This window comes from Zonotrichia leucophrys, chromosome 5 (genome assembly GCF_028769735.1).
Source record: "Zonotrichia leucophrys gambelii isolate GWCS_2022_RI chromosome 5, RI_Zleu_2.0, whole genome shotgun sequence".
Taxonomy (NCBI): domain Eukaryota; kingdom Metazoa; phylum Chordata; class Aves; order Passeriformes; family Passerellidae; genus Zonotrichia; species Zonotrichia leucophrys.
Genome location: NC_088175.1, coordinates 35,563,564 through 35,578,286, shown reverse-complemented (window position 1 = coordinate 35,578,286; position 14,723 = coordinate 35,563,564). Strand labels below are relative to the sequence as shown.

At 38.3% G+C, this 14,723-nt stretch overlaps 1 protein-coding gene across 4 annotated transcripts in view; it reads left to right on the top strand.

Moving 5' to 3' along the window:
* EXT2 (exostosin glycosyltransferase 2) overlaps window positions 1-14,723 on the top strand; it is a 75,608-nt gene that overhangs the window by 41,504 nt on the left and 19,381 nt on the right. For all 4 annotated transcript variants that reach the window (XM_064714641.1, XM_064714643.1, XM_064714639.1 and 1 more), the window contains one exon: window positions 2,492-2,681. In XM_064714641.1, the coding sequence (XP_064570711.1) occupies window positions 2,492-2,681 (190 nt within the window). The remainder of the gene's footprint in view (window positions 1-2,491; window positions 2,682-14,723) is intronic.

The window sequence follows — 14,723 nt, the reverse complement described above, 5'->3', positions numbered from 1 at the left end:
GTGCAGAAGCAAAGCCTCCTTTAAAGTTGCTTTATTTTCCTAAGTTATGACCAGCAGGGGAGAATTTTCATGCCTTTCTGAAAGTAGTAGAAGTTGGGATTTAAGGAATGTACCTAAAATTTAGCTTTAAAAGAGGAATTCATTTTAGATACATGTGCACATGCTTGCACACAAATGCATGATATATTTCTTTCTGTAAGTACCTAAAATAGTCTTAGATTATGGAAAAGGAATAATGCTTTTCAAAATATATGATAGCAAGCAATTTGTTAGGAAGTGCTGTGGACAAAGAGAAAACATTTCTAGAAAAACTTCAAATGGGAGCCATCAATCTAGGTAGCAATTCTCACCCGTAAGTAATAAATAGAACATTGTCTGCAGATGGCTCTACCAGTTATTTCTTCTTGTAGGACAGAAACATAATATTTTCTTGGCACTCTGATTATGATGTTAAACCTCTGTTTCAAGTATTAATGAAAAAGAGGTTTCTGAGAGTTGTGTTAAGAAGCTGCTTGACATTACCAAGGTCATTCAGATAATAACAGTCTTGGGGAGGGGGTTGTGTAAAAACAAGTCTGTAGTCAAGCTTTAATGAGGTGGATTATGCTCTGGTAACATTTAGATTGTGAATTGCTGTAGGAATTATTGGAGCTACAGCAAAACCAGAGGGCTGTCCCCATCTGCCACTAGTCATCTTGTACAACTAGCAAAGTATGTACAAAAGCTTTAATTTTAGAAAATGTAATAATCTGAAAGCAGATTTTTCTCTGCACATATCAGTTGCTGAAGTAATGGATGTATATTTTCCAAATTACTGAGTTTGATTTCACAGGTAGCCATGTCCCTTTCAAGAACCAAAGTTCCATATTGTACTGTTACTGTTTTTACATTATGCTATTACTCTTCTTGAGTAAAAACTCAAACTTTGTGTTTTCCATTAGGATCCTCCCAAAGAGTTTAAGATGAATGCTGCTTTTACCAGACCTGATAAAGTGTGTGTAGCTGAAGACCAGTCTGTCTTTTCAACTACTTCAGGAAGTCTACTAAAACATATTACTCCTACTGACAGGTCCTTGCCTGGAGCATACTCTTAGAGTATCCTGGAGAAAAGAGTGTGCCAATGCTGTGCTTAACTTTTCTGCCTCACATATTTATCCCCTCTTCAGTTTTGATTTGTTCATAGAAGGAAATCATGTTCACATAATTTTTTTTTCTCCTTTACCAAAATGTTGTGATGTCTTTCAGTAAATAGGCTCTTTATCCTCCTCACCCTTGAAGTCAATGTAGTTAGAGATGTCTAACCATTTAACACGAGGAATGTGATTGTTGAGTGTATAAAGTTAACCAAAGACTAAATAGGAAAACAGAAAATTTCAAAGTTTGCTTCCTACAAATGTGACCTTGTAACTCTGAGTCTGTAAAACTTGCTTTCCTCCTGATACAAGCAGGCCTATGGTATGAGTTTAGCTGGAGAATTTCACAGTATTTCTGTAAACTGCTGGCACTTGCTAACCTCTTACGAGTCTTCATAGTTTTTACAGGCTAGGATTCAAAACTTCCTTGCAAAACAGCATCATTCAGTTAATGCTTTCCCAACTCCCCTTTTCACCTTGTCCCTTTGCTTCTCTGTCCAACCCCTGATTGGAACATCAGTTGGAATGGAAAATTTGAGACTAAAATGCTGGTGTTTTCATTCTTGTCAAATGGTCCCTTCACTGCTTCCTCTCCCATGTTGTCAGCTCCAAAGGGGGTTGGCACATTCAGTGAGAATGTAGTTGTCTTGTCTCTTGCCATCTGGGCCGACTTTCCTATGCTGTGTATTGAAGTAAGATCTTTAAAGTCTCAAAAGGGATGCTCTAGTTAAAATTCACAAGGAGCAGATAACTCTGGAATTCATCTCTGAATCTCATGTCTTTTAATTTTTTTTTTAATGTAATAGGTGGGATTTTTCCACTGTTGAGCAAACTTTGTGGAAACTCGTACGTTGCTCCTCTTTGTACGTACTTTTTCCCTTTTTGCTTGGGTGCACATTTTATACCAAGCTTACGGGTTTGTTCCTTTGCTTTTGTGGTTGTTAACACTTTTTCACTCTGAAATTGTAGTGCTGATTAAGTTTATATTTTTTTATTGAGTCCTGACTATAAATATAAATGTCTTGAAATAATGATTAGTAAATGAGAATTGAACCATGCTAGCTGAGCTCAATTCCCCTTGGTTTTCCTTCTCCACAAATCTATCTACCTCTTCCACTTTAGTTTTTGCCTTAATCTCTATCTGGTTGCAACATTACAGTCAGACATAAATGAAAGTTGAAATAAGAAAGAGATTAGAATAAAGGTTTTGAGAAATTGCCAAAGTCAGAATTGGAGAATTGCCTGATCTGAGCAAATTACAAATCTAATGGTTAGGCTCTGGCTATATGAATTAGTCCCTGTTGTGGTAATTTACCTTAAACAAATTGCTTTTGCTGTTTTCTTGTCTTCCTTCACAGAAATGGAGCAGTGTGAGCAACCCACTCTTCCTTCCACTGATCCCACCTCAGTCCCAAGGTTTCACAGCCGTGGTTCTGACCTATGACCGAGTGGAGAGCCTTTTCCGAGTTATCACCGAGGTGTCCAAAGTGCCCAGTCTGTCCAAATTGTTGGTAGTCTGGAACAACCAGAATAAGAATCCACCAGAAGGTAAAACCTGTGGGAGGGGTGGTGGAGGAAGGTGAAACTGGGCATAGCATATCTATTGACACCTGTTACAGAATGACCTCTCTTCTACATCATTTATATTCAAGAAGTATTTCATGGTTCTTTCAAAATAATTGGTTGGGATTTTTTGTGACAAAGTGTTTGAAAGTAAAGTCAGAGAAGCCAAAGTAGATAACAAGAACAAAAGCATACCAGGGTTGTGCTGCTAACTTCTGAATCAAAAGTTATAAATATATGATTGCAGAAACATTTCTGTCCTTAACATTTTTAGAGGGAGTAGTAAGGAGAAACTTATTTTTGACCTGTCAATACTTGCTTTTATTTCTTTGTAGACAGACTTTTGTCACAGTGTATATATACTGCTGCTACTGAACTGTTTCTAGTGCAAATATGGTTCAAAGCAAAGTAGTTTGAATGCTTGGAGCTGTAAAATAAGTGAATATATTGATTGATTGATGAAATGAAATGAAAATTTGGGTCATTTCAGGTGTCCAGATTGGAGTCTCCATACCACTAGAATATCATGTGAAAATGCTAATGCTTGCCCAGTAAGACAATACATAAGTGCCTATTTTAAACTATTTCTGTTTCCAATACATTCAGTATACTGTGCTGCTCTCTGTAGTATGTGAATGAGTCTGGTGTCATCTGCATGGTTTTTAAATTGTTTTTAATACGTGGTTATTTTAAAATGAGGACTCATTCACAGGGATTTTCCCAAGTTATTTATATGTGCAGATTTTTGGAATGAGATTTGGTTTCAAAGGTATATTAATTACTCCAGTGTGAATTCAGTGCTGTAAATCTCTCAATTATTTTGTTTTCAGTATCTGAGGTGTACTTTGCCAGCCTGGCATACTGCTGTACTCTATCCCCTTGTACCAGGACTCAATCTCAGTCTGTCCAGTCCTCACAGTTTGCTGCCTACATTTTCAAACCAAAGATCTCTATCCCATGTTTTTTTGTCTCCTTCTATGCAATGTCATTGTACACTCCATGGGCTGCTCTGTGTCCGGCCAACTCCCTTCTTTCCCATCTCAGGCTGCCTGCCTCCTGACACTGTACTGCTCCTAATCTGTTCCCAGGTCCTCAGCTGGAAACACATGTCCTGACATTGTGAATTCCATTATGAAATCACCATGGAATAAATGGGAGGTCTTGCCCCATGTAAGGGAAAATAGCTAGGCTTGGCCTTTGGTAATCCTCCCCAGTGCTAGACAGATTCTCCAACACTGCTCATTTTATTTCTGTGCTTACTGTGCTTACCTTCCCTAGGGTGACTTTCTCCAAGGTCTGAACACCAGTACTAAAATCCTGAGCATTGTGCTGGGCAATTAAAGCCTCCTCATTCTGGATTAAATACTGTAGCTATAGTAGCTGAAATGAACCTGGTTCCCACGTGCTGTGCATATGGATCTGTCATTCTCATCTGAAAATGTGGTGATTTTGTGGGACAAGAAATGTTGCCTTCTAGGAATATGTGTTCAAAAGAAGTGTTGTATTGTGGATTCTTCTGAAGCAAATGAAGCGTGTTGTTAGGACTCTTCACTTTATAATTCTCTTTCCAGAGGCTTCAACTGCTGCTTTGTTCTACTCTTCAAGGTTAGTTATTCTTCATAGCAGCAAGATGCAACATAGAAATTAATCCCTGACTACTTGTCTCAATTTACCATCTCCTAAGAGCTGCTTAGAGCCAAGCTGTTGCTACCATTCACTTGGCTCCTTTGCCATTTTGGCAACTTGCTACAGTTGGAAGCAGAATAACTTTATTGCTTACTTTAAAAAGTGTTCTTTATTACTTCTGAGCTAAATACCTCAAGTTTAGTCATATTTTAAATGTTTTGCAACCTTTAGAGTAAAAATTGTTGTGTATAAATTGATAGCAACAGGAATTTTTGCAGTAAGCAGTTATTTTCTAAAAGCAAAAAAGCTTAGTGATATATACATTTATGTGATCACTGAGTGTGGGTGGATTCAACCCAGATGAATTGTTTTCACATTTCCTTCAAGTGAGTCTGAGATATAGGAGAGCTGAAGCAAATAGATCATTAAAATGACCTTTTCTTTTCAATCATTGTTTTCATCCTGAAAATCAAAATGTGTTTAATTTTTTTCTGCCTCTATTACCCCTAAGTCATAAACTAGTTAAAAACAACCCAACCTGTAGAACTTAAAATTGTGGACTTGAGAGCACAGTTGAAAGCATAAGCAGTTTTGTCCTTGCATTAGCCTAAGCATTGCATTGAAGCGAATAACTATTTGTTTTTAGTGTCCTTTTTCCCTTTATTGCTGTTACAATCATTGTAATCTCTTGGCCCATGGCTAGAGAGAGGTCAGTTTGATTAAATGAACTTGTTTTATTCCAGATCCATGCAGGGCATTCCACTTGGCTCTTCAGCCAGTCTCTCATTCAGTCTGTCTATTAGTGATCCTAATCCTCGGACTTCAAAGCTTCTGCTGTTTATAGCCTGTTAAAGCCAGGAAGTTTCTGATGGATTAGAACAAGGAATGAGTTTGAAGTTTGTAATGTGCACCACTGTCACAGATAAAGTCTAGTTTATTACCCTACAGTAGTATCTGCACTTTTATGGCTATTCATTTTTAATTGGTTGTAGTAAAGCAGAGGTGCTTAACCTTCTAGAGCATCAAGTGCTTTATTTCGTGGTCCTTTCCACATAAGAGACATGTTTCAGTACAGAAGCAGATCTTGGCATTTGTCATTGCAGCTCTTCATGTCTTCGTTTTGTTTTGCATGTGTAAGTGGGAGGGCTGAGTGAAGAACATCCAAATTGCCTTCCTTAGTGAGTATGTGTGCTAAATTGCAAATTGGGCTTAGGTTTCCTGGGATGCAGCTGGCAAAGTGCCACACAAGTGACATGTGGCCTTTCCTTTCTTTCCTCTGTCAACACCAGAAAACTATTATAACTGAAAATACCATTATTATCAAAACAATATGATATGCATTTGCAATAGTGCCTTTATGTAATGATACGACTTAGGAGGAAAACTGGGTGAAAATTATATACTCTAAAAATTGTACAAAATTTAAGATCATGGAGTTACAGGTGGTCACTGCCATCAGTAGTGCTGAGCATCCCAACTAAGAGGTTGTAGCTGATTTCAGCTGCTGTGCAGTGGTAACAAGTGTGGGGAGTGTGCAAGGTGTCTGGAAACAAACTCTTTTCAAACCTAAACCTCTCAGGGCAGATGCAGCCCTGATGCAACAGAATTTTTTTGTTATGTTGGCTGGTAAAAAGGTAAAAGGGCAATGGATTAATTAAGCGCTTGACTGGAAAGTTTTCAACCAAGTAATGTGTAAAAATATAAAATTGGAGAACTACATGTATGTGGGCGGGTTAGATATCAGTAGTAATTTTAAGATTGTTTTTTGCTTAGCCTTAAGAGTTTGCAAGGATGATTTTTTTTAACCTAATGTCTGAGAGGTGTCTTTGGAAGTCTGAACTGATGGTTCTGTGTTTTCTTTAGAATCAGTGAAAAGAAACAAGATGAACTATGAGAAACACAGATGTCTTGTGCAAAGACAACAAAGTTTGAAGTTTACGCAACGTTTTTGATGGTAAAAATATTGAATCTTATATGTGAAATAGCAGAAAGAAAATATCACAGTGATGATTCTACTTTGGAAGCTTAAAATATTATAGAATCAGCTTATTATCTTAAGTACTCAATGAATTTAGGGACATGATCTCTGTTCAGTGTCTTTGGCTGAGTTTTGCTTATTTTCTGTGCCGTGAATTGTATGCAAGAAGCCCATCAATGCAGCAGTAATGTCAATAGGCCCATAACTATGTGTATAATACTAATAAAAATAGTAAAAGCCTTGAAATACTACAGGAAAAAAATCTATTTTTTCCCCTCACAATGGATCAATTAAAATAAACATTGTGGTCTAAGTGCCTGCTGCTGGGAATATTTTGCAGAAATTATGATTTTCTCCATCAGCCAAACATTTTTTTTTCCATTCATTTGTGTTTTTTCTAAATTGCTAGTTCTGAAATTCAAAAAAATAGTCTGTAATAGAAATTCCCACCAATATTTGTTTCAGACAAGTGAAGAAACCACTTTGTCTACCACATAAATATTATAATGTAAAAATCTGTTACTGTTAGTAAACATGCAACAAGCTAGAAATCATGTGTGATAGACTGATTCCTTTGGTTATATTATAAAAATGAAAAATGTATTTTAAAGAGTGTGTATTTTCTGTTTAGCTGTGGATCCTGGAGCTAAGTTGCTATAAACTTCTTATGGTATTACTGAAATAATAATCTTTGTATTTCTATTTGATGCTGTTAATGGACAACATTGATATAAACTGTTGGGGCTAAAGAAAGTGAGTATCCTTTGAATTGTTGCTGTACCTTAAGGAGGTATTATCTAAAAACAAATTAAAAAAAACAACTGCAGTGACAGGTTTGGGATTTTTTTGAGTACTGTGCCTTTGGAACTCAGCACTGGTTTTTTAACCCAGGAATTAATTTTTTAACTTCTAAGTTTTTAATTAATTTGGCTTCTTGATGATGGACTTAATGTCATTTTCCTTGATTAGCTAGAGAATTAATTCATGGTGATTTTAGTCTTCCATAAGGCATATTGCAAGCATTTTGCAATACTACTTCCTAGGGAAATCTGGAAAGTTAGCCAGTCAAACCCATCTTAACACACTGGGCTCTTGTGTCCTAGAATCAAATGTTCTGTTTTGTTATATACAAGAATAATTCTGTGGATTTCTGTAGAACAATATAAACACTTTAATGTGAGTAGAAAGCACCTGTTTTGAGCTCTAAACAGACTTTTCACTCAGCCATAATGGAAGGAATTCTGATAGTAAGTAGATCTGCCATGCTTCTGACAATTTTTTTAAATTTCAGACTCCAGCAAAATTCTGCCATTCTGTACAGAGACTGAAAAAGTGTTAATTAGGTTTCATCAGCAATGTTCAATTAGCTGCATTCATGCAAGCTACTATGGACTATTGGAATAGGTATCCCAATATTACCAGTTAGATTGTGCCTGGGTCAGTGTGACCCTCGCTGCTGAGCCAAAGGCGGCTTCTGTGGTGTTTACCCCAGAGATACCTTGGCTGCTGGAGATTGCAGCAGGGCACTGGTGCAAGTCCAGGCTTGTCAAGAACTCCGTTTACCTCAGGAGAGAGAGCTTCTGGCGATGGTGAAGAGGAGAAGGAGAGGATTCTGCTGGAGGGTTGCCAGATGTTTATTCCATGGTTACAGAGGTCTGAACCAGAGCAACTTCTCCAACAGAATACGGCCGCATGGTCTCATTAACCTTTTAAGCTCGGGGACAGGGGAAGGGGAGGGGACAGGTGAGCTACCAACCAGGTGAAAGGGGCAGGGTCTCAAGGGACTAGGGACACCTATCCAATGTCCCCCAGGCCTGAGGGACAAACCACACGACGCCTTGCTGGTATGTTAGCCTGATTGACAGGGCACACTCAGCAAGGGGCGAGGGGGAAGGGAGAAGGTATAGGCACACGTGGGAAGGGACCGGAAGTTTAAAACAGGACATTGCAACACACCGCAACAATGGACCAGCTAGAATAAGTATCAGATGAGAGCTTGTACAAAAGTTCAGGTATGAGGATTGGTTATGCTGTATGGGATTCTGTGCAACTACAGGTACAAACACAGCATGTTTAGAGGTTTTCTGCCAGTTTTTATCGGTCTTTGTTTACCTTGCAAAACTTCTGGAAGGGTTTTTCCTTTTTATATTTCCAAATGGACTCCACAGAAGTTTTGGGAAGTGAAAGCATTATATGAATTAATATTCTGGACCCAGATTATCACTAGTCATGAGATATTCTTAGCGGTTATTGAGGCAGTAAAGCAGAAAAAAAAAATGTTTGTACAAATGTCTTTGTATGTGTCATCAAAATGCCTTGATTTTAGCCAATAAGTGGATTTTAAAAAATTTGTTATATTGGTTTTCATACTGACAGGCATTCAGTTCTTGCCATCAGGAGTCTATGCTGTGTTTCCAGTTCCTCATTATCCTTACCTGCTGCTTCCAATTGCAAATGCAACAAACCATCTGCATTCAAGTATTACTTGCTATTTTTTGAACTTGATACTACTTAGAAGAAGAATAGTGGTTAGCTCTGTACAGCTGCTGTACTGATTCTCATTTTTCCTACGCTGAGTGTTGAAACTGGGAATGGATGATAAGTATGCAGAGCAAGTAATTCCCTTTGTAAATACACTTCTGTCTGCTGACAAGATCAGCAATAATGTTTGGGCTGCAAAAGGACTTGCTGAGATGTTATTAGCTTCCCAGTTTCTCAGAAGCAGGGATACAGAGAATGGTGCTATTTAACAACATGATGGTGTGTCCTGGCTCTGGCTGGGAGAGGGTTAATTTTTGCAGCCTGTACCACCTCACTATTCTGTACTACCTCACTCAGTTCGAGGGAAAGGGAGTCTCTTCCAAGGAGAAGAGCTTTCTTCTGGTGGAAAAAACTTGCTGGGAGGAGCTGTCTGGTATTGTCTGTTGTTGGGTTTTCTTCCATGAGAATCGTTTCTTTTCCTGTACCCTGTTGTTAGCAGTTGCCACTACTGTTCATTTTATCTCAATGCTGTTTGCAGTAAGTTGTTTTTACCTCAACTTGTGATCTTTGCCTTTTGTGCCTCCAATTCTCCTCCTCTCCATCCTCCTGCAGCAGGTAGAGGGAAGGGAAAGAGTGAGAGAAGTGTGTGGTTTGGAGAGTCTTGGTGGGGCACTGAACTGGGGAGCACCATTCCCAAACCATGGCACAGTGCCATTTCTCTTTGAAAAGAAATAATACATTCCATGGAAATATTGCGCTCTATTATTTTTAATGATCCCCCTTTTATGTATGATGTAACAGTTCATTCAGTACTGAAAACAGGGCTGGATTTCAGACTAAGAAATCATTTTTTATATATGAACAGTGTGCAAGCTTAGTTACATTTTCATTACAAACATCTGATCACAAGCCTAGGGAGGTGTGGAAAGTGAGAGAGGTTTTTGTGTGAGAGGGTATTCCTTTAGGTTATAATGAAATTGCCTCTTTCTCATGAGCGTCCTCCCTTCTCTTACCTGCATGTCTCATGTGATTCACTGGCAGCTGTAGCTGAGAAACACATAATTAGAGGATGGGATTTTTTGCTGCTCTTTTATATGGGAGTGTTTTAACTGCGAATGTAACTATGGCACCTTTTTATCCTACAGTTTAAATCATCTTGAAATCATGCTTGAAAATTTTGCTGTGAGATTTGGACTTGCAGGACTTAAAGGTGGAATTGTGGGCTGGCCAGAATCACCACCATGCATTGGTTATTAGGGTCTGTAAGCCCATTAGAAGAGGGAGCTGCATTGGACAGAGTTGGGAAACTGGTGATTTTGTGTTGAGAGGACCACACACTGTTTCTATGGGCTTCTCTAGCAATCAGTGCATCAGTAGTCCTAAATAGCAGATAATTCCAATCGTGACCTGAGTCATTACCAGAGAGCAAGTGTAAGTGTTATTCACTCTTTACTCCTGATTGTTTCAGTATGACACACAATAGGAGATGCCTGTCATTCTCTTCAGAATCCTTACATACATAGACTTGTATTCACTCCAGAGAGCTCTAATTCCATAATTTGCTTCTATTTTCAGCTGCATCACAGAGTCCTCACTGATTCTTAAAAAGTAAGAGTAGTCCCCTGTCCAAACATGCATTTTTATTTTTGTACACCTAAAGGATCTTCTGCCATGATGTAAGATTCTTAAGCTTCTTTTGTGTTTGTCATACTCTATTAAAGGTCTGTCTTACTGTAAGAATAAATCCTGTGCTTTTACCTTGGTTATAACAAAATCCTGTAAACTGAGAATTTCCTCCATATATGTTTTGCTAGTGTTGAAGTTTCTCAGAACTTTCCAAGCAATTTCTGTAAATTCAAAGTCTGATATTACAGAAGTGGCAAACCTTTTTCTACTTGCTCTTTAAATACAAATACTTTTCTTTTGTGGTCCTTTAAAATAAATATTGGCAATTTTAACCTTCCTGATGGATTCTAAAACTTTGACTTCTGAAGTGACTGTTGTCTTTTTTATATATGTATTTCTTTTGGAGTTCCTGTGGCAGAGCTAATTTGTAATGCTTGGATCTCTCACTGGAGCCTGCTGTCCTTTATGACAGCAAATTTTGCCAGGGTTGCCAGTTGTTACCCAGGTGCCATTGTGTGCTAACATCTCCCATGTGCTTCCACCTCTGTAGGGGCAGCAACATCCAGTATCAAGTCAGCCTCTAGGCAGCAAGTAGCCTTGTGCATTTCGCATGCTGCAGAGTAACTGGTACCCTGATGTCTTATTCAGAGTTTCTCCAAAATGCTTGTATTTTCTTTTCATTAATCTAAGGCTAAATTCAGAAACTTTATATTATGTTTCTCAAAGCACAAATATTTGACAGTAACATACCCGTTGTTGAGAACTGGTTATTTTGAGAGACTTTCCAAGACCTTAGTAAATCATGTGGATTTAAGAGGATTTGCTGACATCTGAGATGCGTGCTGATTATAATTAGATTACATCTTCATTTTTCATACACTTTTCATTTTTTTTCCTTCTCTAACCATTTTTTATGCAAGTGACATGTCTGTTAGTAAGCTATTAAATAGTTGATTTTTCAGAAGAGCTGGAAGTTTAATACTTACATACATGCTTGTTTTTCCAAATTATTATTTTTTGATCCTAGTGATTTTTCAGTTTCAATTTCTGTTTCAATCTATTCCTGCACTTTGTTGCAATTTGGTTGTCATTTTTTTTCAAAATGTAGCAGACACAAAAAGAAGAAAAGGGTGAATAAAAGAATGCTTAACATGTATCAAATGTAAACTTTGATGCTACACATAAATATACATTTACAAATACATGCCTACATATGACAATTCTGATTGCACCTGAAACACTTGTAACAGTATTTTTGGGATCATTCAGGCTGCATAAACTTATTTTATACTAATTCTGGGGTTACATTTGGATAATTATAGGCAATTATCCAAAGGTCTTTAAGAATCTTGCAAACATTACACAGTCTGTAGTTCTTATGAGGCAATGACATCTGTCTTTGTGAGGTACCTGTAAGTGTCTGTTACCATTTATAAAATGGCACTTGCACGTTGTATGCTAAACCAGTAAGAAAGCAGTGAGTGAAATCAAGAGTACTAATTTGCAATAATCACTTCCAGTCATTCAATGTTACTGCCTCCTAAGGTTACAATGACTAGGAAGCTGAAAATTTCAGAATGTCAGTGGTCTCCTACTGGAATCATCATTTCAGATTGTGATTCCTGCTGGGCTTTTAAAGACCTTATGGTGGGTGCTGAGAATAAAGTGAGCTTGTAATGCTGTAACTGGAATCAATGCTGCATTTCTGTAGTGGCCCCAAGGAGCTTGCTGAATGTCCCCAGCTGGTGGCTGACTGTGACTCCCCTGGAGTCCATCAGTGATGGGATTGAATCCTTCCAGCTGACTGCTGGTCAATATCACAAACCACTCAAACGTGCTAGGGCTAATGCCTTGTGCCTTCTAGTAGAAGGACAAGGGTTGAGTGAAACAGGACAAGAACGTGCATACGTGTCAAATAAAGGCCATGGTCTACAAGACCACACAGATAAAAGTAGATTTTACAGACATGGTTTCAAACTTACAGGAAAAACCTAGGAAACTGAATACTGAATACAGATTTGGCCAGTAAATATCACTCCGTGTTTCTTCTTTTTTTTTTCTTTTTTTTTTTTTTTGGCCACTCATACCTGCCAATCCTTTCTAAAATACAGCTCCAAGAAAAACTGACTTTTGAAGATTTGCTGTGGTTTGGAAATACTGCTTTGTTTTCCTGAGTGAAGTAGTGTTCAGACTCTGGTGTCTTTTAGCAGTGTGCAGATTAGCGAGTTTATTGAGTATTGTGTGAGCTGTTAAGTCTGAGAGGCCCAGTGGTGATGGGGATGGACACTTCTTCCTGAGAGCAAATTTTACTTGTACATGTGGGAATGAAGCAACTTCTCCTCTTCTCTGGTACTCTCTTCCTAGTGCAACAGACAGTGGAAAGAGTGCAGAATTGTCTTGGAGGCAGACCTGATTCAAGGTCATAATGGAAGTGAAAGTGTGTGCACATAATTGTATCCTATTATTTTTGGGTTTGTCAGCTAGCATTCCTCAGATCCTTCTGCTGAGAACAATTCCAGAATATGACCATATATTGTTGTTTAAAAACTTAAACCATTTCCTTAGGTTAGGACTTCTCTTTATTTTTGTCCTTACAGTGGCTTTTTGCATTGACACCTGTTTTAACTTCCACTTTTTATTCTCAGAACACAAAAACAAGGATCTTATTTCCTTATGCTCTTTTCTGAATTTCTGTATTTGCTCCCCATGTCCTAGTAGTTTGATTCAGACTTCCTATTTTTTTCCTGGTGACAGTCAACCATCTTACTGTTCATGGAGTTTGAGGCAGAAGGTGCAGTAAGACCATCTGGGTTGACCTGTGTGTCGTAAGTCCCCACATTGCCTTTCATTTCAGTCCAGTGACTTCAAACTTGACTGCATCCTCTATAATAATACCCAGCCTTGTTGAAAGACAAGATGTACAGAACCAATTGCTATCCTTTTAAACTTTTGCCAGAGGTTAACCACTGTTGCTATTAAAAATGTCTGCCTTATTTATGCTTTGAATTTGTCTGGCTTTAGATTCCAGTCATTGTTTTTTGTTATGTCTTTCTCCAATTTGTTGGAGATACATGGCATTTTTCTTCTTGTGTAGGTGCTTGTTAAACTTGTTAAGCAAATCTACTTTTTGTTCATTCTCTTAGTAAACTAAACAGATTGATCTCCATGTTCTACTAAAAGGCATTTTCTCCTGACCTCACATAACTCATGTGATTCTTTCTGTACCATTTTCAGTGTTTTAACATGGTTTGAAATATAAAAGCGCCAGAATGAAACAGTATTTTAGCTCTGTCTGTCTGTGTCTGCATATAGGTAAAATTGTCCTGCCCTTTGCCCTGACTTCTTACTACATACCCATCTATACATACAAAAATTATATAAATCCATTCTGCTGCAGCAGCATGCTGAGAACTAGTGTCTGCTCTATCCTGTTAATCCTTTTCAGAAGCTGTTTTTAGGGAGAAAGTTGCCTTGGTCCTAGTGTTTAATTGTGTCTCAAAAGTGTCAGTGTGTTTTTTGTTCAAATGCACCTAGTTTACTAAGCAGTCCTGTCATATAGAGTTCAGTAAGCTCTGTATGACTTTATTGTGCTCACTGTTTTTCATGTCTCCAGGCTTTGTGTCACTTGCAAACTGCACTGAAAATTTATATATATTTCAGACATGAAAATGCCAGTGCCTTCAGGCCCAGTATCAGTTCCTCTAGACTCCACTTACCACAGAATCAGAGAATGGCTAAGCTTGGAAAGGACTTCTGGAGATCAGCTGTCCAATCCCCCTCTCAAGCAGGAACGTGCCCTCTTCAAGAGCAGAGATTTCATTACGTCATTGGGCAACCGGTGTTAGTGCTCAGTCACACTCACTCTGGCAGGGTCTCCCCTGATGTTTGGAGGGAGCCTCCAGTGTTTCAGTTTGTGCCATTGCCTCTGGTCCTTTCACTGGCCACCAGTGAAGGGAGTCTGGTTCTCTCTTCTTTGCCTCTTCCCTTCAGGTATTTGTTCATAGTGGTGAGACCTTCCTTGAGCCTTCTCTAGACTAAATAGCCACAGCAGTTTCAGCTTTTTTTTCTGTGGGGAAGATGCTCCACTGCCATCATTACCTTTGTGGTTCTTTCCTGAACTCTCTCCAGTTTGCCCATGTCTCTCTTGCTTTTAATTAAAATACTTTTCACAAACAGTTGCTTTTGGGATGCATCATACTGTAATAGTGACTACTGTTAACCTTTGTGCTAGAAATTGTGCATGGTTATATGCATTTAGAATGAATGTTTAATATTCAGACCTTCCGTTTCCTTTAGCTTGGTGCTCTGTATTTACA